We start from the raw sequence: 20,284 nt of genomic DNA on the forward strand, positions 1-20,284 counted from the left end.
AAAGGCCTTCCGGCATGCAAGTTACAAAAGGAAAAACGTGAGAAACATGTTCCATATAAATCCAACACACATGCCTACCAGCGCCCGATAGCCCACGGGCACGAGGGCGAAATTGAGCATAGCCACCAGAGGCCAAAACTTCCACGCAGCCTTGATGAGGTCGAATATCCTCTCGCTCCAGATCTGGTAGACGATCGGAGAGAAACCGAAGCGCAGGGCGGACGTGATGAGAAGAAAGGCCGAGTTCATCATGAACAGGCCGACGGTCTGATCGACAAGCACCTTGCGGGCGACATTGAAATAGTTCTTGGAGGCCGCCTTCTCGGGTTTCTCGGGCTTCTCGATCTTGGGCTCAACAATGGACGCCTTCCTTCCCCTGCCGCGGGCCGACGACGCCGAGTTGGGAAACTGGTCTTCGAGAAAGTGCTGCCACCAGTAGTTGATGTGGCCCTGTATGAAGCCAAAGGTCGCGAACTCGAGGACGCGACGGACGTCGAGCGGGGCCCCGGCACTGCCGCCGGCCTGCCTGTGCTGGTTGACGATCTGTGCCGTGAAGTTTGCGGTGCCCTTGAGTAAAGAAGACTGGATCGCCGTGGCGAGAATGGAGGGCATTATGGGCGTCTCTGAATGTGCGTGCAAACGTCCCTCCACGAAGTACAGATACGTTGGTCGTCTTTGACGTCTATTGGAAGGGCGGCAGAGCGTTAGGGATGGCGCATTAAGGCCGAATCTCACATGTGAGCTGGAGGCTTAGCTTGTGGTTAAGTCGGGGGCCTAGCTGGGTGTTTGAAAGTTGCGGTGTGTCCCATTTAATTGGGACCACGTTGTACATTCCAGAGGGGGGGAGTTGGAGCACAGAGCCCCTTGTGCTCGGTCGGCCAATATCAGCGCCGAGAGCGTGCCCAATCTCGGTACGCCCTGCCGCTCCACAGATGAAACAGGAAAGAATAACCACTCTTGCCCAAGGATGGAATGCTTAGAGATGTTGGTTGACGAGACTACAAAGCTGACGAGATCACAAGGAGCATCAAACGCTCCGATTCTCTCCAATTGCTTGAACAGAAGTGAGCGTGGACTGTAGGCGTTGTTTCCCAAGCTGACCAAGTTCAGTGACCCTAAATGCATCGACCAGCAGCCTAGAAAGTCATCATTCGCAAAGCTACAAGAAGCAATGAACGAGATATGTACCGAAGCCAAGAGGTTAATTCCGCCGCCTCAATCAGTTTGAATGCAGACGACCGTTTGGGAATTCCTCTCCACATATCAAATAGCTGTGATCATAATCTCACATCAGGGGCGAATGAAAGTTAGGCTTCAAATGTGCTTCAATCAAGTCGAGCGTTCTCTATCTCAACCCAGATCTCCCAGAAACCTGCGGAGTTGATAGGTTTTATCGACCAAGTCGAAGGAAAGTTTCGTAAATTTCCAGACAACCTGCGCACATATTGGGGGTGAGAAGCCAGCCATACTAGAAAGTCCAGTGTAGTTATCAAAGCTCGCATTAACTTATGATAAGGCGCAACAGCTAGGTATTACAAAAACTCGCCATAAATATATAGACAAGTATAAAGTGAGGGCTGGGACAATAACCACAAAGCAGTCTATATTCTCGATACTTAGGCTTACAAAAACACTAATGTTGCGTATACGGATCTCAAGCAAGGGTTGTTCGCAAGTCGACGTTTTTCGCCGTCAACTTGGAAATTTTTGGAAGGAGAGGCGGTGCAACTGGATCATTCCAGCATAAGAGAGTGGCATACCTAAGGCACACTGAGAATTTCGTAAAGACTGGTTATTGAGGCTATATGACGTTTGTTGAAGCGTATTCTATTATTTTCATGCTCCGTAAAGGGGTGAAAGGGCGCTTTAGCCAAGTGATGTGCCGAAGATTGTCATTTTCCAGGACTTAGCCATGATAGAACCCCAAAAAAGTGGTAGAGGGATACAACACTGTTGAATGAATATCTCAGCATCATTGGTATCCAGAGCTCTCTTTTCTTCGGCGCTTGAACTTCGATATCTTTGAGTTCAGATCTTGCAACAGTTTCAGCGGAATCGGATCGGTAGGGTTCTGCCCCATCGATAGAGTAAAAGATTGACTTGATCATTAATATTCGTTACATATGCTGGTGTGACAGGGATGGCATCTTCAAGTACCAATATCTCTTCAACTGGATCGGGGAGCGTCTCCTCGCCATTCCAGCTGACTCTTCAGTATCATTGAGTAGTAACATAAAACCTGGCCTATGGGCATCACGTGCTTGAGCAGCAGCATTCTCGACCCCAAGAGCCTTATCTTTCACACGACTCTGCTCGCAAAGACCGCTGACACCCTCATTTTTGCTTCGGACTATGAACGAGATTAAGTCTCCTATCTTTCCAGGCAATTTGCAAGGAAGCGGGATTTAGGTTATCACTATGGGAGTAGATAAGTTGCGCTCGTTAGACTATAAGAAGACAAGAATACTGCGCATTGTGGCGTTATGGTCCGTTCATTTTAATAGACATAAGGTATTCTAAAGCTATTTCAAAAGAGTTATGCATTTGTCCAGCCGTTCATCAAGTGATATACAAACACCAGAACGTTGATGCTGCAACCTTGTATCAACACTACATACCAACACCACGCAGATCGTTCTGGCAAGAATTCGCCCCAGGATCTACCTATGCAGTACTTCTCTCGTGCTTGACGCAACTCGACTAGAATCCGCCGCAGGTGAGGTCGGTAATATGGGTGCATTCTCGGGCCCAGCCGGACGGGCAAGAACAGCTGTGCGAGCACCAATGCTGTCGGCATCCCGTACGATCGTTCGTGTTTCCGCTGGGGAAGCAATTCATGTTGAAGAAAGGGCAGTATCTCTGAAAATCCCCACGTTTGTTATTAGAAATTCTCAGGGGGGGTGGGGTTGAGATCGCATACCCGTGCTTCAAGGACTTTGGAATCTCCTCCAGTAGTCTGGTCTGTCGGCAGGCCTAGTGCTGCTACGACAAATCCAGCAAGTATAATGAGTGAAGAGAGTGGCGTCATAGCAACCAGAGTGGGAGTTGTAGTAGAGATAGAGATTTATGACAAGATGGGATGAGTATGACGAGGTTGACCTGGCCGGCCAATTCATCGTCCTCACGAGACTATATAAGCAAAGTACAACGGATTACACTCTATTATCACGTTATTTATTTAACTTCGGTAGTGAGATGGAATGACTCAGGCTTACGTTTCAATTGTCCTAGCGTAATAAATTGAGAATCCCTACTATGGATCATAGGGAAGCGCCGGCTCGTCTGTTGCCGGGTCTAAGTAGCTACCTCTGACATTTCTCCCTAAAAACCCCCTGATATCATGCCCGGCTACCTTATTACTCCCAGTTCAATCAATCACAACATTAAGAACTTTGGTCCGAATGCTCTCACTTTTCTTCTGCTCTGAGAATACTTTCATTTGCAGGGAGTGGTCTAATCCATCGAACACGAGCTTGATCACGCACTCGCGGATTTTGCATACGGAGAATGAGTCAACAGAGCCTCCATCAACGTAGGAATTCCCAGACCAACACTTAGATATCGCATAGAAGGCACTAATCTAGGGCAAAGGGAATCGCTGACCTCCAAAGGTTATCCCAAACCCAGGAGAGGCATTTGGATGTTGAAAAACGCGTACAACATATTCTAGGCGTTGATTTAACGCATCAACAAACGAAGAAATTCGTAGAACGCGTGCTACGGGCCTCTAACGATTTAAAAACGTGGGAAAAGGTTGTTCATAAGCCTTGTAAAAATGAACCACTCTATCAAGGTCCAGAGACGCCGCCCTATTGATTCAAGACGTGTTAAGGGAGCTTTTGCTGAGACTATCAGGGAATAGTTTGAGCATGTCGCGACCCCCGAGATCAAGGGGACCAAACCAAACTACCAAGATTCACCAGTTGTTTTGGGCAACCTCCTCACAGTCGACATCGTAAACAAGGATGTTTTGAGCAGTTCTTACGCTTGAAGCCTTTTTAGCTCGAAGATTATCACAGTCCTCAAGGTAATACAAATAAGTACCCAAGTCCATCAGGAATGTTAGCTTCTAGACACCTTAGTAACAACAACCGCATCACACTTCCTATCCCTTCCTCCGCGTGCAATGCATTCACTTGCATTCTAACTCAGAGTCATTATTACTCAAGCACGTGTCTAGCGCATGTTAGCTTCTGGTCGCCTCTACAGCGCGAGGTTTTCTTCAGGAAATTACCGAGGTCGATAGATGTCTGCTGCTTTATCCCCTTTGAATCGGTACAGCGGCAGTTGAGGATCTTCTTGTCTGCAATGCCACAGTCGCAGTACTTGAAAGAAGGACTAGCCAGCTACGTTAGATAGGAGGAATCGTAGACAGATGCTTTTTCAACTTACTTTGAGGGACGACACTGCAATTGTGAAGAAATTTGAGTTAGCATTCGTAGTAATTAAATAGTCGCAGCAGACTTGGAAAATGACGCACAACAAGCTTGCCACCGACGTTGGCAAGGCACTTGGTCATATCCAACCGGGTCGTGTAACCACTATCCCCACCAGTCCGGAAGCAGGAAGATGTAACCGTGGTCGACTCGTAGTACGTGTCAAAGCAAGTAGCAGAAAAGTCCTTGGCGGCAACCTGGACCGCAGCGGCGGCCAGGAGAGAAAGCACAACAGTGATGTGCATAGTGAATCAGAGAGTGGGCAGGAGAAGTTGGTGGAGTGAAAGTTAGTAGGTAGCATGTTTGAGTGGAAGCAGTGGCCCGCAGGAATATATATTTAATGACTGACTACAATTTTATCCAAGATGTTTTCAGCCTAAGGTGTTCATCTCGGCAACCAGAACCTTAATGGCTGGGAAAAGTACGAAGCACGGAGGTTACGATAGCTGAAGATTGCGTGAGTTTCAGCTGTTCATACTGTTTTGAGTTATCCCATCGGCCGCTAACCAACAACAGGGCGAGTGCACGCCTTGATTGTCCTTCCTGAGATTAATCAATGAGCGGTGGGATGCTCATGACTCTTTTGACATCGGGTACAACACAGCCGCGTACATATGCCATGTTACACATCCAAGTGAGCCCGTGGGTGTATTAGATAGTAACAGCACTAACAAACGCGCGAATGATCAATACCTTACTACAAACTCTGAGTCTTTCCAGGATGACATAAGCTTTGGTCGATATTGATCGTACGCAAAGCACTCTCCTCGGAATTATAGAAGATAGAACACTTGGTGATCTCAAGGCCTGATTTGGAAGAATATGTACAGAGACAATGTACTGTAGAGTAGATAACCTCGGCCCACGGCCCTCCAGACCATGTATCCTTCGGGAGGTCTGCGGAGGCCTTCGGTCCGGCCGTCACGGCGTTAAAAATCATTCTAGAAACACTCCAAGTTTTTGGTGTCGGGACTGCCAAAACTCGCAGCATCGTAGTAGCATATGCGGCAAGGCTTATTATCCTTTCCGGTACGGGTAGATGTGGGTGACGACTCCTCGTATGCTTCGGCCAAAGAGGAAATCCTAGTGGGATCTTTTCCGTGGGCATCAGCGTAGGATATTATACAAGGCAACAGGCCATGGGAATTGAAAAATATGCAAAATGAGAGGTCATTATCATGTATCATGCGCACTTCGTGGGCAATACAAATGAGCGCTCCTCTTTAACACGGTAAGCACCAAGAATAGGACAAGGCGACAACTGTTCAAAGAATCTCCAGGGCTCATATGTAATGGTCCCGAGCTGGGCTTGAGAGCCGGACTTCCATTACTATTCAACGTACTTCTTCAAGGTTTACATCCGCTTTAAGCATTGAATGAAACTCCACTGCCCATCTATTGAATAAGTCTCTTACTGATCATACTGAACCATATCCCACAAAAACCGACAGAACTATTCAAACGACCCCAAAACTACTGTTGAGTATCAGCCTCAGCTTCTGCTCATCGAAATCCCAGTCAAGAGGCTGTGCCGAATAGCCCCTGAAATGTTGTGTAGTGTGTTTTGCGTTAGGCGATCCCCAGTAAGATGGTCTGGGTTCTAGACAGGGTTAGCAGACTGGACCAAATCTCGAAAATTTGCGGCAAGTACCATAGAATCTACAGGTTTCTTTTCTCTTGTAGGTAATACAGTCTCAAACCTCCGAGATGGTTAGATAGTACGTGTAGCTCGCGTCCAGCCTCCACCGGACTGTGGCTGCGCCTCTCTGACCGGATCGGAGGGTCATGGTCTGAAAGCACTCTCCAGCCGCGTTAGGTGTCGCAATCGGAATCCGACGGACCTCGATTTCGTAGTTGGCGAGGGCTGGATGCCCGTCTGGTGCAGCGACGTCAATGACGGTATACAAACCAGTGAGACCAACAGGGTCCTCCCAAATGCGGTAGTTGAGCCGCGAATTACCAGCGCTCTCGTAGGCATTGGGACCAAAATGCCCGCGACGTCTGCTGATGGGATCGCTTGTAAAAGATCTAGTGAACGATGTGGAGGCCGGGCGGCGGGAGGGGGAAAGGCAATATGGGAGTCCCCGTTCCTGCAACTGAGGCGGCGGATTGCCGTTGTCAGTAGGTAGCCCGATGACCGAGCATACCCACGAGACAGCCAGAGCAAAAAAGAGAAGATAGCGCATACTGGCGGTTATTAATGAAGGACGTGTGGTGGTTGATACCAGGCTAAATGGCGGGTGATGGCTCTGCCTACTTATACTCTCAACACTTCTCTGAGACTCGGGCAGTCCGGCGCAACACACCGAGTGTAAAATGTAGTTCAGATGCTTGAACATGTCTTCTACCATTAACCGGTCCATAAGGTTCATTTTGAAGTCAAGATCTTCACTGCGACCGCTGCATATCAACGGCTCATGTGGGATATACACTTGGAACCTGAACCTTCATTACGGAGTCATCTATTAGTCGCCTTTGTCAAATTAGAATACGAGGCTGCTTTCCAACTGAATGAGAACTCTATCACTTGTACCTTTTTCTTTATTCTTCAGCTATACGGCGGAGTAAGGGAGTGAGTGATCGCACTGGTCGCAACACTGGGATTCGTACCTTACCTTAGTTATCATTGACCTTTGCCAGTGACAAAGAAGCCTTCACAACACAATATAGCCAACAGATATCTTCATCCGGCATTTACAGCGAGGGAAATCCACACTGTGGCTTGCTATACGGAATATCATTAGTCTACTCGCATCTTGGCTCTTGATGATCAAACAACGTTCATGGCGATTTCATCTGGTGAAGGCTTGCTGAAGCATCATTTAATTTACCTTTTAGCCAGCTTGAAATGGAAGCGATTTAGACAGGAAAAAACATGTTGAATGATTCGTGACCGGCAAATCTCAACCGCTTGACTTTGCAATGCTAATTTGCGGTTTACCTCCCTAGCCTAACCCTTTCCACTTTTGAACGCTGGCTGGAACGCAATCTTTGACCAGAAGCCGTTTGCTAGAAGACAGGAAAACCTATTTAAACTGGCGGCATTCCACCACTCGCTTACCCCTTTCCTGTATTTACCATACCAATCCGGCGAAGACCTTTTGTTGTATTCAATCAACGACCTACTACGACGATGCATATCCTCTCCGCCTCCTCCATGCTTGCTCTTTGCAGCATAGTGTAAATTTCCCCTTTTGCCACTTATCATGTCGCATATGGGGGTACTAACCGGATTATAGGCTAGCGAAAAATCACCAGTTCTGTGCCTGTCAGTCTGCTACTGATGGAAGCATCAACATTGATGCTACCGCACAGGTTCGCAGTCTTCACAGCACTGAATACCTTTGGGTACGTAGCTCGCACTAATGGGCTTCAAGTTTCTCACAGTCCTATAGGTCAGGCTGAAGGAGATTATTGGGTTGCCCATGACAAGGGTCCCGGACCCCGATTTGCAGGCGCATTTGTAAGACCCCAGCCAGGCCTCTTGTCTTCCTATACTAAAGTTCGTATCTTAGTTGGAAGCTGCCTATGGATGGATCGATGGCAGAGCCTTCTATAATCTCTGCAGAAACTTTGGAGGTGGGGACTCTACATGCTTCGATTGCTCTAAGTGGCACAACGTCAATACCGCCATCTATTGCGATGTATCCTAGGTGTAATCTACCTTCCGTCATGGGTGTTGGGATCATGCTCAATAGATTTTTCCAGCCACATCTTCACATTCAAAGCAAGTAATAGGTCAGGTGCAAATCCTGCTTTGTCAGATAGTTTAAAAAAGGTCAAACCTTCTCAGTCCTCAGTTTCAAGATAGCAACCACGCATGATAACTAAATCAACATACGACCAGGACGTACCTTAGAACTACCTTTCGTACGTCCACTGACAACCAACAAAAGCACGGAGAAATTGGAGGATGCAGATAGCAAACCTTAAGGTTGAACAGTTGTTCCTTTGCTTCATAGGAATTGCCATGTTAAGGGTCCAAATAACATGTAAATCATTCAACACATTTGCCGTCGCATATTTGTGGGTACTGTGCTCAGTCCTACCAAGTACTTGTATCCTGCTCCGGATAATTGAATCAGGAATAGTGAAGTGTGGGCCGAGGCCAAGGTGTTGTTTGTGGACGGGAGCCGTATAGAATCAGGAGCGTCCACCTATGAAGACTCATCAATAGTAATACCAACCAGCCAGTTGGATGACATACGAATACCAATCCGAAGGAAGTAGCGAGAACGAGTGACTTGCAGACTTGGGATTTGCCCATGTATACCTTACTGTGGGACCGACAACTTCGAGTTCGTACCTAGTTTTGGGACCTGAGTAATGGGTTATGGAGAAGAGCACACTTAGAGCGTACTGATTACAGTGACTAAGTGTTTTGTGCAAGCGGATAGTCTTACGTACATCAATAAATGTCTGCCGATTTGGGAAAGTCTCGAGGGCTTTCTAGTGATACGTTCTACAAAGGTCATGATATCGTAATACAACACGCTACAAGCGACCTCTCCAACTGACCAAGGTTTTTCATTTGATACGTAAGCTACGATCACATTGATCCCCCAGTATTCGGCTTCTGATTCGGGCCCCTGTGCTACGTAGAGGCTATGGTGGGAAATATCACCAATAGCCAAGTGAGACTGTCGGATTGGAAGTCCAATTCGACCTCGACGTCAGGGCGCCCGCGCAGGGGCCAACTACGGCCACTACTTACGATAATCGCGGCCTGCCCAACCTACGGTTGGAACCTCCTTTATACACTTACGCAGAAGATATTATAGTGCAACTGACATCTTCGTCAACCCACGGTTCGAACCAATTAGCCTGTGCCTATCTGGTGGCAGACTATCCTTCAAGCTTACCCACTCACCAATGCGTACCACCGATCTCATGCGCCCTTAGGAGCGACATCTCTACCGGCCCCAAGCCCCGGTCATTCAATAACTCCATTCAACAGCCCGGCGGCTGAGGTTAGCCAGAACAAAGAGGACAGCGATTCCACTGCTAGTTTAGAAGCACAGCCATACAAACCGCACCTGCGGCCATCCTTATAGGCTCATTCTAGTAAAGTGTTACGGCCCAACAAGGAATTAGGATGTGCCCCACTGGCACCTGGCCGCTATAGCGCACTATATGATTTGACTCAATTCAATTTGATTTAATGTTCTACTATTTGTTTTTATATTCTGCCTTTGCTGGCTGCTCGGGCGGTTCTCGATATCGTTTACATAGTATTAATACACAGTATTAATTGATGCTCTTACTGTCTCAATAGACTACTTTCAGATTTTCCACCTTTCCTCCTTTCTAACTTTCCCTCCTGCAAAGTTCACAACCACGGATTATTGACGGCTAATGTTCTACTATACAGTGAAAAGAAGGGAAGCTTCGAGGAGTATCTGGAGGGAATCCTCGCTGACTAACTTCACGCGACAGAATGAGTCTGAGATAAACCGTGAATGTATCTCACAAGATCGACGAATACGGAATTCGGAGAAGGACTCAAGCCGGAAAAGTCAAAGTTGAGGGCCCCAAGCATAGTATTTGCAAGTCCAACTTTTCTTACCCATCGCGACGGCCAGAAACAAGGGCCGGTAGACGGGGACGACGGCAGTGCGCGCATGGATGTTGATTTGTTTTTGTTACCTGAAGGAGAAGACCTTTTGCCATACTTTGAACATAACGAATGTGAAGCCTACGATCTGATCCTTGCTCTCCTTGCTCTCGTGGGAACAGAGTTCTCGCAGCAGCCAGCCCTTTGAGGATTAAGAGCCTCTTTCTTTCCCTCGGGTCCTAGATCGGCCCCGTTTTGGCCGAATGCCGAGTCATCATGGTCACCTGATGGCCCAGGAAGATCGTAAAGGATCGCCTGTAATTCTCACTAGAGTAGGTTCCGGCTAGACTTGGTTCTTCGCCTTGAACCCAATCTCAACGTTGCTTGGCACTAGGCGACAGCATGAGCAGCCACTAAAGTATTCACCCAAAGCCCCCTGCACCGGTCACGAATCGAGCTCGTATCTGCCGGCTGAGGGGTTGTAGCGCGCCAAGACGGACTAATTCGACCTTTTCTTGTCAGGACCAGCTCTCCCCACACTTGTCTTCCCCCTAAAAAGGAACAGAAGCGTTTGAGCATATACCGTGGCTGTCAAGCATCGCTCTATGAAAGCCACGCTTGGCTCTGCGAGTTACAGGAGCTGAAGGGAAATTCTACGAGAATCTGCAGAGTGTCGGCAGAGGCGCGAAGTAATCAGTCAAAAAGGCGGGGGGGAGAGGATCGTGCATGAGCCCACTAAATAAAGCCTACCAATCTGCCCAGAAGACCATGCCACTGGCCAATGTTTAATTGCTTCCTACCGGGGCATCTAAGTGCGAGCCGAAGAACCCGTCTCGAAATTCCCGTTTTCGCTGCCCAATAACTGTAGGTGTTATAACCGCACTCTACCAGTCTCATCTCCAAGAGCACCCAAGAAACAGCTTCAGATGACGTTATTCACTCAGTGGATCAACTGAGGGACCTAGCGTTCGTGAGACAGTCAAGCTCACACCAGGAAGCGGCTGTGGCCCGAAGTAAAAAGTATTGTCAATATGAGACGCTCCCCCTTGCGCCAGCATGTACGCTGTACTGCCAAGGCTTGACATTTCGTTGAATATAGTGCTATGCATCAAGACTTGACTTTAGGCGTTGCCAAGTGAATACTCTGAGCATATAAAATTACGAACTGGAGATTAATACCAAAATACTGAAAGCCAGTCAATCAGCAATAACGTTGTGCTTAGCTCAAGCGGAATATTAACTCCTCCCATTCAACTTCCATCAATTGTGGTCTTAAGAGGTTCTTAGAGCAGCTCTGTCGATCATCTCACAGGTGACGCCAAGCGAAGACAGCGTCGTGCCAAGGTCCAACGTGTGAGCCAAGGGACGGAAGTTTCAAAAGCATGAATCGGGAAGGTCTGTTTTCTCAGAGCAAGCCATCCGCTCTTCCATTTTGCTTCTTTAGGGTGCCATTCGTGTAGCTCTTAACCGAACTGGCGACCCTATTTCCCAATTTCTGTCCAACCGGCGCTCACCCCCGGCTCAACCGTAGCCACTCCGTAGCCATGCCGAGCCGCCTCCAAGCTCGTGGTAAATGAATGCGGAGGATGCATTCCCGGTCTAGGGGCCGGGCCAATTTCGTCCTCCAACGAACGTGCTTGCCCCATATGAGTATCTACCGGAGTGGCGCGCATCTGGAGCATCGCAGTATCCACCTGGTTGAGTCGTTGGGGGCCATCAGATATAAACGTGTCGCCGTGCCGAAGTTCTCTAAAGAAGATGGCCTTGAGGTACCTTACACTCTACTTCTTCTTCCTCTCTATTGATACCCGTGTATCTAGCCCGCAATCATGGTCAAGTCATCCTTCCTCACGGCAGTGCTGGCGCTCGCCTCCTCGGCTGCCGCCCAGTGCGGTTCCGGCACGCCCGACGCAAAGGTCACTGGATCTGGAAGTTCTTTCGTGGCCACCAAGGGCTCCAGCCAGGTCTACTCCGGCTCCGACTACCGTGCTGCCATCCAGGCCGCCGTCGACTCCATCAGCAGCGGCCAACGCGTCTCCGTCATCGCCTCCGGCTCCATCGGTGCCAACACCATCGCCATTCAGAGCGGGAAGACCTTCGAGGGCTGCGGAACCATCAATGTCGCCCTCCGATCCGGCCGCGGCGCCATCGAGGTCACCAACGCCTCGGGCGTTAAGATCCCCTACCTCTCCATGACCGGAAACCCGTACTTTGGTCTCCGCTTCTACGGTACGAAGGACCTCACCCTCGGCGCTATCAACATGAACCTCAGCGGCGGCATCGGCATCCGCTTCGACCGCGACCAAGCCGCCAACACCAACGTCAAGATGGGAGTCATCACTGTCAACGGCGCCGGCAGCCACGCCGTCGAGACCTGGAACATTGACGGCCTGACCATTGACCAAGTCATTGCCAAGAATTGCGGCGAGTCGGGACTGCTGCTCCAAAAGACGACTAACGCAAAGGTCGGTCTCGTCGATGGCAACAATGTTGGTGCCGGCACCGGTTACGGAACCCTCCGCTTCGCCAACAACAATGGCCAGCTTACCAGCGGCGCCTACACCACGAACGTCTACGTCACAAAGGTCGTCTCCCGCGGCGGTGGTCGTAGCATCTTCTGCGTCTCTCAGTCTGGCGGCGCCGAGATTGGCAGCATCGATCTCGCGAACAACGGCAACAACGCCATCCTCATTGAGAATTGCTACGGCGTCACCATCAAGGGCGGTACCGTCAACGGCGGCGGTGAGGTCCGTCTCTCTGCCCGCTCCGAGTTCCCCATCACCCGCGACATCAGCATCACCGCAAAGGTCGACGGCACCACCGTCCGCGAGTCTCCTTGCGGCACGAATATCAAGTGGAACCTTTCCGGCAACGGCGCTCGCAACATCTGCTAAGCGTGAAGTTTGTCAGTGGTGGATGGTGCTCTCTGAACATAGCGTGTTTTCCTTTTCGACAGTACATTATTCTTCATTATGGCTCTAGTTAGTCAATGTGCATATACTATTTACAAATCTCTTCATGCCGACACAAGTTTATCGAGTAACTGACAACGTGACGTGCGGGCTGGAAACAAGATCTTTTCGTCCCCAACCCTGAATACCACCCTGGCTCCTCGGCTGCGTAATTTTGCTCGGCTCGTATCTGCATGATCGTGCGTTGGTCACTCGGCTCCCATGGAGGATCTTTTGCGAAGAAGGAAGCGAGGGCCACTCTTTGCCCCTTTTAAAAGATGATACAGGCAAGCTGGCTACCCCTGTCATCTCTCGAGATCGTCGCAATAAGCTTATCCCGTCCAAAACGCCGGAGGGATCTCCGTAGAGAGATTCTGCCCCGCACAGACAGAGCAGAACATCGGCCGAGTTGCAACTTCCCTGTCGGAATCATCAATGGCAGTATCTGTAAGGATTCCGGGCAGCTATGGGTACAAGGAGCCGCTTACATGCTACTGAACAGGATCGTAATCATGTGCCAGCTATTCGTCCCCATTAGATACGCAACTATGTTCCCGTTCCTTCCAAGGCTTCATCGGTACCTCATCTACCGCGGGAAATACGGAGAGGCAGAGAGAGTGCTCAAGAGACTCTCAATCCGCCCATAAACCATCCCACAAGAAGTGCAACTTCTCAAAGCTCAAGTGAGGAGCAAAGAGAACTGTATGAAGCGAGCTCGTTCAAAGACTGCTTCAGAGGAATTAACCTCCGTCGAACCGTCGTCATCGCTATGGGTATTCCAATACTCTAACAGGCTCAAGGCGTGTCTTTCATCCAGAACCTCATTGTTGCTTTCACGCAGCAGCTCGGCTTCCCGGATCCCCTACGGACGAATTCTATGATGACTGACTGCAGCTTCGCTGTCCACATCATCACTTTCCTGACATTTCGCAAGATCGGTCGTCGCCGTTCTACCTGTACCATTCGAAGACGGAAGCATGTGGTTTGACAACCCGATAACCACTCAGAACGTCAAGGAAGCAAAGGCCTTGGTAACAACTGAGGGGGGAAGCCCCTATCTCTATTTCAATCCGGTATGCATCTAAAACTACGCGTCCGCGTCCTTTGTTTATTCCAGATGTTGTCCAGGCTCAGGCTTCGCCATGTTACTGGACTACCGATGCCATCCTCAGCTACGCATCACGTGAAAACCTGAGAGCGCGTATTATCCACACGATATTGGAACCATACACGGACACCTCCCTGGCGCCTTGCTCAGTTGAAGTGAAGGGGACATACTGCACCTTTGGACTTATGTGTACGGCTCCACCCTCGACACTCACCCCAGCAACCACGGCCAGTTGCAGCCTCTGAGTGTGAGTTTGATTTCCCCTCTCTCTCTCAATTCCTGTGCTCATCGGCTACGATCCTCAGGTTCCCACAGCCCCATCAGCCTGCAAAAAGGCGAAGATTTGAAACACATCTCAGCAAAGCCTAAAAGCGACTGAAGCAAAAACAAAGCACTCACCATTCGGCCACAATTCCCGGAACATAGACTCTCTCTAGAGAATTCACGGTGCGAGAAGATGACAGAAACCCTCCTCCGCAGCGCGCTTCGGGACGCGTGGTACGGCATCTGCACCTTAGAGCAATGCGAAACCGCCATGATCAAGCTCATGCGGCCTATCAATCACACTATAAGAACCTGGGAGTGCTTGGCCGTTGGTCTCCTCGCCCTCGATCTCGTAATCACCCTCTACGGCCTCAGCGCTAAGATCTCGGACGCCGTCATCCCCATCCCCGACGAAGTTGCCATCATCGCCTTCACCGAACTTCTAGTTCTCATTCAGCTCATGCAGATACTTCTCCCAGTGTATCCTGCGGAAGAGTTCGAGATGTTCGCCATTCCGCAGCAGCTGAGAGACAAGACCGTTTGCAAATGGGTGAGCGGCGTTTTTGGTCTGCAGGAGGCTGAGCTTCATGAGAGTCGCCGCCACATGAATGAGAATGGACTCAAGGTGTTTGGTGTCTTTCTCATCCCTATTGTAGCTGCTGTTGTATGGAAGTGGAGGAGGGTTCGTCGTCGTCAGAGGGAGTTGGTGAGAGATGAGCAAGCGGCGGTTGTGGCTCAGGCCTTTCGCATGCGGGTCGCTTGAGGAAGGCATAATTAAGGACATAGCCTACCAAAAATTGGCTTTCATGTTTACAGGTTGCGGGTGGATATTGGTCTGTGTACTGGAAATACAACGAAACAGCTTTGAGCGTATGAATAAGTATTCCATTCATCATCAACAAGGCTCTATGTCGCGTCAGTCCCAAAGGACTTGACATTGCCAATCAGTTCTGTAGGTTGAAAAAAATTGCTTTGCAAGACTTGAAGTGCATTATGATGAAATTGAGCAGCAAAGGAAATGATGTTTGGTCTTGTTCATCCCGTTTGCCTTGTCCGTGTTTACTGGTCTCTCAGACACAACGATTTGTCATGATAAAATACCTACCATGAGTAGAATGTTGTGTTGAGTACTCAGTCGATCTCAAAATCACAATCTCATCATATAAGTGTCACATACTCCAATAACACTCGGCTTGCCATTCCCTACATAATCGATCAGGCAATCCACACCAAACAACAGCAGTCACCTAGGGACTTCGAGCCCTCGAAGCTCTTTTCACCAGAAGAGACTACCTTTGATCTGGCCTACCGTCTCGCTCCTTCCAAAGGTGAAGGCTGGCACCTTCCAAAATTGGGACAACAATCTGAACTTCACCCTCAAACTTCACCTACGGCCTCTTTAAAGTGAATCACCACCCACTCATCTTATTCATCTGTCAATCCAGTGAATATCCACGCGCGCCTTCCTTTTGACGGCCTTCTTCCCTCGATAAAATCCTTCCTCTCACTTCCCTCCCAGGAACTCTCCTTCTCTCACAAATAATCAACCCAGTCCCTCGCGACAAAGGAACTCCTACCCGCGCTGTTTCTTCTTCAATCACACAAACCCTTTCACATACCAAGCAACACGCAATTAAGATACTCGGAATGTCTGAATACATTCTTGGTGCCATGTGGTAAGTCTTTTCTTTCTCTCTCGTTCACATTGAAAATTAGAATGACAGGCTGACTTGTTTTTCCACAGGGCCTGGTATGCCTACGATGAGGTTCTGACCAAGAAGCTCATGCAGAAGGCCAAGCCCATTCCCCTTCCCCAGGAGCCCAGCTTCAAGACCACTGATGTCAGCATCATCGTCGCTACTATCAATACTCCCGACACTTTCACCGACTGCCTTCGTCTGTGGCTTGCCAACAAGCCCAAGGAGATCATTATTGTCACCATTGACCGTGACCTCCAGCGTGTCCATGACTTGGTCAAGCCCGTCATCATTGAGGGTGATGATCGCATCAGCGTTATGACTGCAGAGTACGCCAGCAAGCGTTATCAGATGGTCGTTGGCATCAAGGAGGCCCAGGGCAAGATTCTTGCCCTCGTCGACGATGATGCCTTCTGGGGCACTCTGGAGACGCTGCCCTACCTCCTGGCTGGTTTTGAAGACCCCAAGGTTGGCGGTGTCACTGGCAAGCAGAGGTATGTGAAACTCTTGTCTTTCCCTCTGTTCTTTCCTTTGAAAGAGTTAATTCTTCTCGCGGCGTTGTGCTGACTTTCACAGCGCTCTCATCAGCTCTGACCGCCGCAACCCGGCCGTCATCACTCCCTGGGAGGTTGCCTCCCTCCGCTCTCTCGACAACCAGAACAATATCCAGGCCGTTCGCTCTGCTGCTGATGGCGGCTGCTGGTGCATGGTCGGTCGCACCATGATGGTCCGCACCGATATTGCCCAGGACCCTCGCTTCATGGAGGCCATCACCAATGATAGATGGAATGGTCAGCTAATGAACACTGGCGACGATGTCTTCCTCACTCGCTGGCTCCAGACCGAGGGCTGGGACATTGCTGTTCAGAATGCCCCCCAGGCTGAGATTACCACCCTCGTTATGCGTGACTCTGGTCTGCTGTACCAGATGATCCGCTGGCAGCGCAACGCCATCCAGTCCTTCCTCACGACTGTGATCTACCAGCCTGGCATCCGCAAGATCAAGCAGTAAGTTGACGCTACCTTGACTTCCTTCCCATGCTCTCTTCAAGATGAGGCTTCAAAAAGCTAACAATCAAATAGGAAGCACCCCTACATGGCTCGCAAGATCATTGAGCGTCTTCTTCGCCCTGTCATCGCCTGGGTTCATATCATCGCCTTCTTGATGTGCCTTGCCAAGAAGTCTCCCATTGCGTAGGTTCTTCTCCCTCTGACCTATTCTGATAGACTATGACTGACCTTGTCTCTGACAGCTACTTCGTTGCGGGCTACTACATCTGGGGCTGGTTTCGCACCTACAACGCCTTTGCGCGTCGCTTCCCCTTCACTTCTCGCCAGATGTGGGCCTGCTTCCTCCTGGACAACGCTCATCCCATTCTCGACGTCTACGCTTGGCTCACTCTGAGCACCGAGGCCTGGGGCACCCGTGACACCTGAACGAAGGCAAATTAGCCACGACGAGGATCGTAGTTGCTGAGGCGATAGCGAAACATTTCATGGCTACAAGACTTCTTTCAACCCTAAGGCTAGGGGACATTTTTTGACAATTGGGGTTTCGGGGTTAAATAGATAGGTCTCTCACGAGAAACACTGGAGCTCGAGACAAAGGCCATCCATAGACCGGTAGACAAAACGCTTTCGGCGACAATACATACAGACGCTGCGAGCAGACTGCATGGTGCAGGGTCGACATCATGGTGAATAATGTAGGCATAGGTATCTGCAAAAGGCGGCATGATCCTTGCATAGATTGCATCGATCGTGTTGACATGTAACATTACCCACCGAGTGATACTCAAAGTACGCAACATATAGCGCAGAAAAGAATACTCCGCGTCACATCGATCGGTTTCCTTGACTCCACAACGAGTCCTATGAGGGTAGCAGGTCTGTCGGCATTGCAGGTCCCTCTCAGTTGTCATGTAACTAGTATAGAGCTCATCCTAGTATCTGGTGTGTTCCCAGGATCTTGGGCAAGTCCAAGAATAGAATAGAGTTTACCACTACCGTTCGAGAAGCCATATGGTTCTGGATCAGCCCTATACGCGGAGATATCTGAAACTTATCTCGCCGTCTTTGTCAGCTGCGAAAGCACTTTTACCGCACGCGAAGCCAAACCTTATTGCTGACCGTGGACCTACGATGGGTCAACGGTCCATACCTGACTTTCGATTAAATATGTTCAATCGAATATCCGGGAGTTTTCCCACCATTTTGTGTTTGGAGCTTAACCAGGATGACCACGTTATGCAGTGATTTCATCAACCTCATTGACAGCACGACTTTACTGTATTGTTACCATCGGGGGCGGCTGTCAATTTCTAATGCTTTGGTGCAAAGAGTCAGGGACCCCGGCCTTTCTGACACTGCTGCATGAAAACCTGCGCGCTCACGGGACTCAGCTGATCGAACCCAGCCACTTGGTACATCAGCCTTACTGGGGGCTGAAACGCGGAGTCTGGCGGTTCTTATGAACAGGAAGAACATGCTATCGATTAGTTTGCAGTTCATACTCGCTTGTGCCTTGAAACTCAGCTCCACCGTCCTGGCGAGCTTTCATCTAGGCGAGTCGCATTGTGTGGAACTGTGGCTTCGTCCTTATACGCGTACGCCGGCGATACCGACAAGACGATAACTTCGGTAAACTCGGCTTGATCCTGCAATTTCGAATTGCTAGCCTTTGTGACAGTATAAAAGCATGGACTCATTCATCTAGAACTTGACTTTGGAAGTACAACCACCAGTGTCAAATAACTAAACTCTCTACTATAGCAAGTCTTTACACCATTTTCTCCATCAGCCACAATGCAGTTCAAACAAAGCGCACTTGTCATTCTAGCGGGACTTCTCTCCCTCACGTGTAAGTTGAAGCCACACCTTGCGTTACCATGGATTTGGACGGACCGTTGCTGACATGTTGCTCCTCAAAAGTCGCTTGCGATGACGCACAAGGAAACAAGGGAGTGTGCAAACCACCCAACTTTTGTTGCGCGGCGGATGGCTTCCAGTGTGTTTTCAGGGAGGAATGCAAGAGCTAGATGTTTTAGATCCTTCAGCAGTCATGCTCTGGGTTGAGAAGAATTATCTTTTGTTTGATTCCAATAGACTAATGTCCTGACTTTCAAACGCTGCCCTCTAAACGCTAAGTTCTGCATGATGTCTATCAATATTGACACCTTTCCAGGCTGATTGGGGGATGCTTTCACCCACGGGCGTAACTCAAGCCGCATTGCATGATGGAGGATTGGTGCTGGGGTCGAAGGAAGTGATGCGGGAAGTTCGCCACGCTAGTATTTACTGCGCCTTCTTCCCGGTCTCAGCCTGTTCGACTGAGGTCAGCTCCCGAATCAACCTCATGTACCAGCTCGCGCCCAGAGCGGTGAAGATGTGCCACCATCCATGTAGTTCCAGCAGCCACGCGGCAGGCAATCCAAGGCTCTTCCTTGCGGCTCTCAGCTCAGCGCAGTACTCCAAGTCGATATGCCACAACGTGAACCCCACGATCAAAATGATACAAGCCTTCCAGAACTGTTTCATCAGTCTCTTCTGCTGCTCTTTCGAGTAACGACCAGTCCAGTAGACGATGAACAGCGTGCGCGGCCAGACAAATGTCAACAGCCCGGTAAAGGTCGCGACGTGGATGGCGATGTCTCCCGAGCGGACGTAGATGACGGCCATGGTGGCGATGCCGAGCCAGAGGATGGTGGTGATCGCGGCCCCCGCGGCGCGCGACTGGCGGAAGGCGTACAGGGGCTGTACGAGCGAGCCGGCGAGGACCAGCATAGAGAGGTCATCGAGGAGCTGTGTCTCCTGGTGCATGGTGCCGTGGAAAACGCCAGAGAAGATACCGACAGCGAGGAGGCCGATGGATTGGATGTCGAGGGTTCGGTACCATGGCACCGCGGCCTTGGAGTTGGCCCTGGGGTACTTCAGGGCGAGGTAGACTGTTGAAGGGTTCAGCATGATGAGCACAGGGATGGATGTGGCAGGGCTGTCACTTACTGTACGTGGCATTGGATAAACAATTGATGAACTCTGCGATGTAGCGCGTAAAGATGTAGTCTTCTTCGCAGAAGCTGAAAAGACGTGCTACGTCAGCATGTGATCACGACGACTCGGTATCTTGGAGCCTTGCTCACTTTGCCTTGCTTGTTGGATAGCCCCAGATACCATCGCCCGCCGTTGCGTCGCTCGCGAAGCGGAGGGTCTGATGCTTGTGACTCATTTCGGCGACACCTTTTCTCGCGGGTTGTCGATCCTACTGCTGGAAGCTA

General features: G+C 49.8%; 10 protein-coding genes across 10 annotated transcripts; 5 read left to right on the top strand and 5 right to left on the bottom strand.

Moving 5' to 3' along the window:
- Positions 1 to 21: 21 nt before the first annotated feature.
- Positions 22 to 612, bottom strand: CTAM01_10715 (Mpv17/PMP22 family protein; the record flags this gene model as incomplete). The annotated part of the gene is made up of 1 exon (XM_060526729.1): positions 22 to 612. The coding sequence occupies one exon, from the start codon at positions 610 to 612 to the stop codon at positions 22 to 24; it is 591 nt and encodes a 196-aa protein (XP_060378669.1).
- Positions 613 to 1,325: 713 nt separating this feature from the next.
- Positions 1,326 to 1,502, bottom strand: CTAM01_10716 (uncharacterized protein; the record flags this gene model as incomplete). The annotated part of the gene is made up of 1 exon (XM_060526730.1): positions 1,326 to 1,502. One exon carries the CDS (start codon positions 1,500 to 1,502, stop codon positions 1,326 to 1,328), a length of 177 nt encoding a protein of 58 aa, XP_060378670.1.
- Positions 1,503 to 4,132: 2,630 nt separating this feature from the next.
- Positions 4,133 to 4,681, bottom strand: CTAM01_10717 (uncharacterized protein; the record flags this gene model as incomplete). Its single annotated transcript, XM_060526731.1, has 4 exons — positions 4,133 to 4,176; positions 4,235 to 4,338; positions 4,393 to 4,406; positions 4,481 to 4,681. 4 exons carry the CDS (start codon positions 4,679 to 4,681, stop codon positions 4,133 to 4,135), a joined length of 363 nt encoding a protein of 120 aa, XP_060378671.1.
- A 1,449-nt stretch (positions 4,682 to 6,130) lies between these two features.
- On the bottom strand, positions 6,131 to 6,622 carry CTAM01_10718 (uncharacterized protein; the record flags this gene model as incomplete). The annotated part of the gene is made up of 1 exon (XM_060526732.1): positions 6,131 to 6,622. The coding sequence occupies one exon, from the start codon at positions 6,620 to 6,622 to the stop codon at positions 6,131 to 6,133; it is 492 nt and encodes a 163-aa protein (XP_060378672.1).
- Positions 6,623 to 7,569: 947 nt separating this feature from the next.
- CTAM01_10719 (uncharacterized protein) lies at positions 7,570 to 7,903 on the top strand (the record flags this gene model as incomplete). Its single annotated transcript, XM_060526733.1, has 3 exons — positions 7,570 to 7,616; positions 7,676 to 7,784; positions 7,832 to 7,903. 3 exons carry the CDS (start codon positions 7,570 to 7,572, stop codon positions 7,901 to 7,903), a joined length of 228 nt encoding a protein of 75 aa, XP_060378673.1.
- A 3,916-nt stretch (positions 7,904 to 11,819) lies between these two features.
- Positions 11,820 to 12,884, top strand: CTAM01_10720 (parallel beta-helix repeat protein; the record flags this gene model as incomplete). The annotated part of the gene is made up of 1 exon (XM_060526734.1): positions 11,820 to 12,884. The coding sequence occupies one exon, from the start codon at positions 11,820 to 11,822 to the stop codon at positions 12,882 to 12,884; it is 1,065 nt and encodes a 354-aa protein (XP_060378674.1).
- Positions 12,885 to 14,506: 1,622 nt separating this feature from the next.
- Positions 14,507 to 15,076, top strand: CTAM01_10721 (uncharacterized protein; the record flags this gene model as incomplete). Its single annotated transcript, XM_060526735.1, has 1 exon — positions 14,507 to 15,076. The coding sequence occupies one exon, from the start codon at positions 14,507 to 14,509 to the stop codon at positions 15,074 to 15,076; it is 570 nt and encodes a 189-aa protein (XP_060378675.1).
- Positions 15,077 to 15,960: 884 nt separating this feature from the next.
- Positions 15,961 to 17,447, top strand: CTAM01_10722 (glycosyltransferase family 2; the record flags this gene model as incomplete). The annotated part of the gene is made up of 5 exons (XM_060526736.1): positions 15,961 to 15,989; positions 16,058 to 16,504; positions 16,587 to 17,018; positions 17,094 to 17,204; positions 17,264 to 17,447. The coding sequence occupies 5 exons, from the start codon at positions 15,961 to 15,963 to the stop codon at positions 17,445 to 17,447; spliced, it is 1,203 nt and encodes a 400-aa protein (XP_060378676.1).
- Positions 17,448 to 18,815: 1,368 nt separating this feature from the next.
- CTAM01_10723 (uncharacterized protein) lies at positions 18,816 to 19,048 on the top strand (the record flags this gene model as incomplete). The annotated part of the gene is made up of 2 exons (XM_060526737.1): positions 18,816 to 18,870; positions 18,942 to 19,048. The coding sequence occupies 2 exons, from the start codon at positions 18,816 to 18,818 to the stop codon at positions 19,046 to 19,048; spliced, it is 162 nt and encodes a 53-aa protein (XP_060378677.1).
- A 256-nt stretch (positions 19,049 to 19,304) lies between these two features.
- CTAM01_10724 (alkaline phytoceramidase) lies at positions 19,305 to 20,235 on the bottom strand (the record flags this gene model as incomplete). Its single annotated transcript, XM_060526738.1, has 3 exons — positions 19,305 to 19,954; positions 20,013 to 20,086; positions 20,150 to 20,235. The coding sequence occupies 3 exons, from the start codon at positions 20,233 to 20,235 to the stop codon at positions 19,305 to 19,307; spliced, it is 810 nt and encodes a 269-aa protein (XP_060378678.1).
- Positions 20,236 to 20,284: the final 49 nt, after the last annotated feature.

This window comes from Colletotrichum tamarilloi, assembly GCF_030869305.1.
Source record: "Colletotrichum tamarilloi strain Tom-12 chromosome Unknown Scaffold_51.1, whole genome shotgun sequence".
NCBI lineage: Eukaryota > Fungi > Ascomycota > Sordariomycetes > Glomerellales > Glomerellaceae > Colletotrichum > Colletotrichum tamarilloi.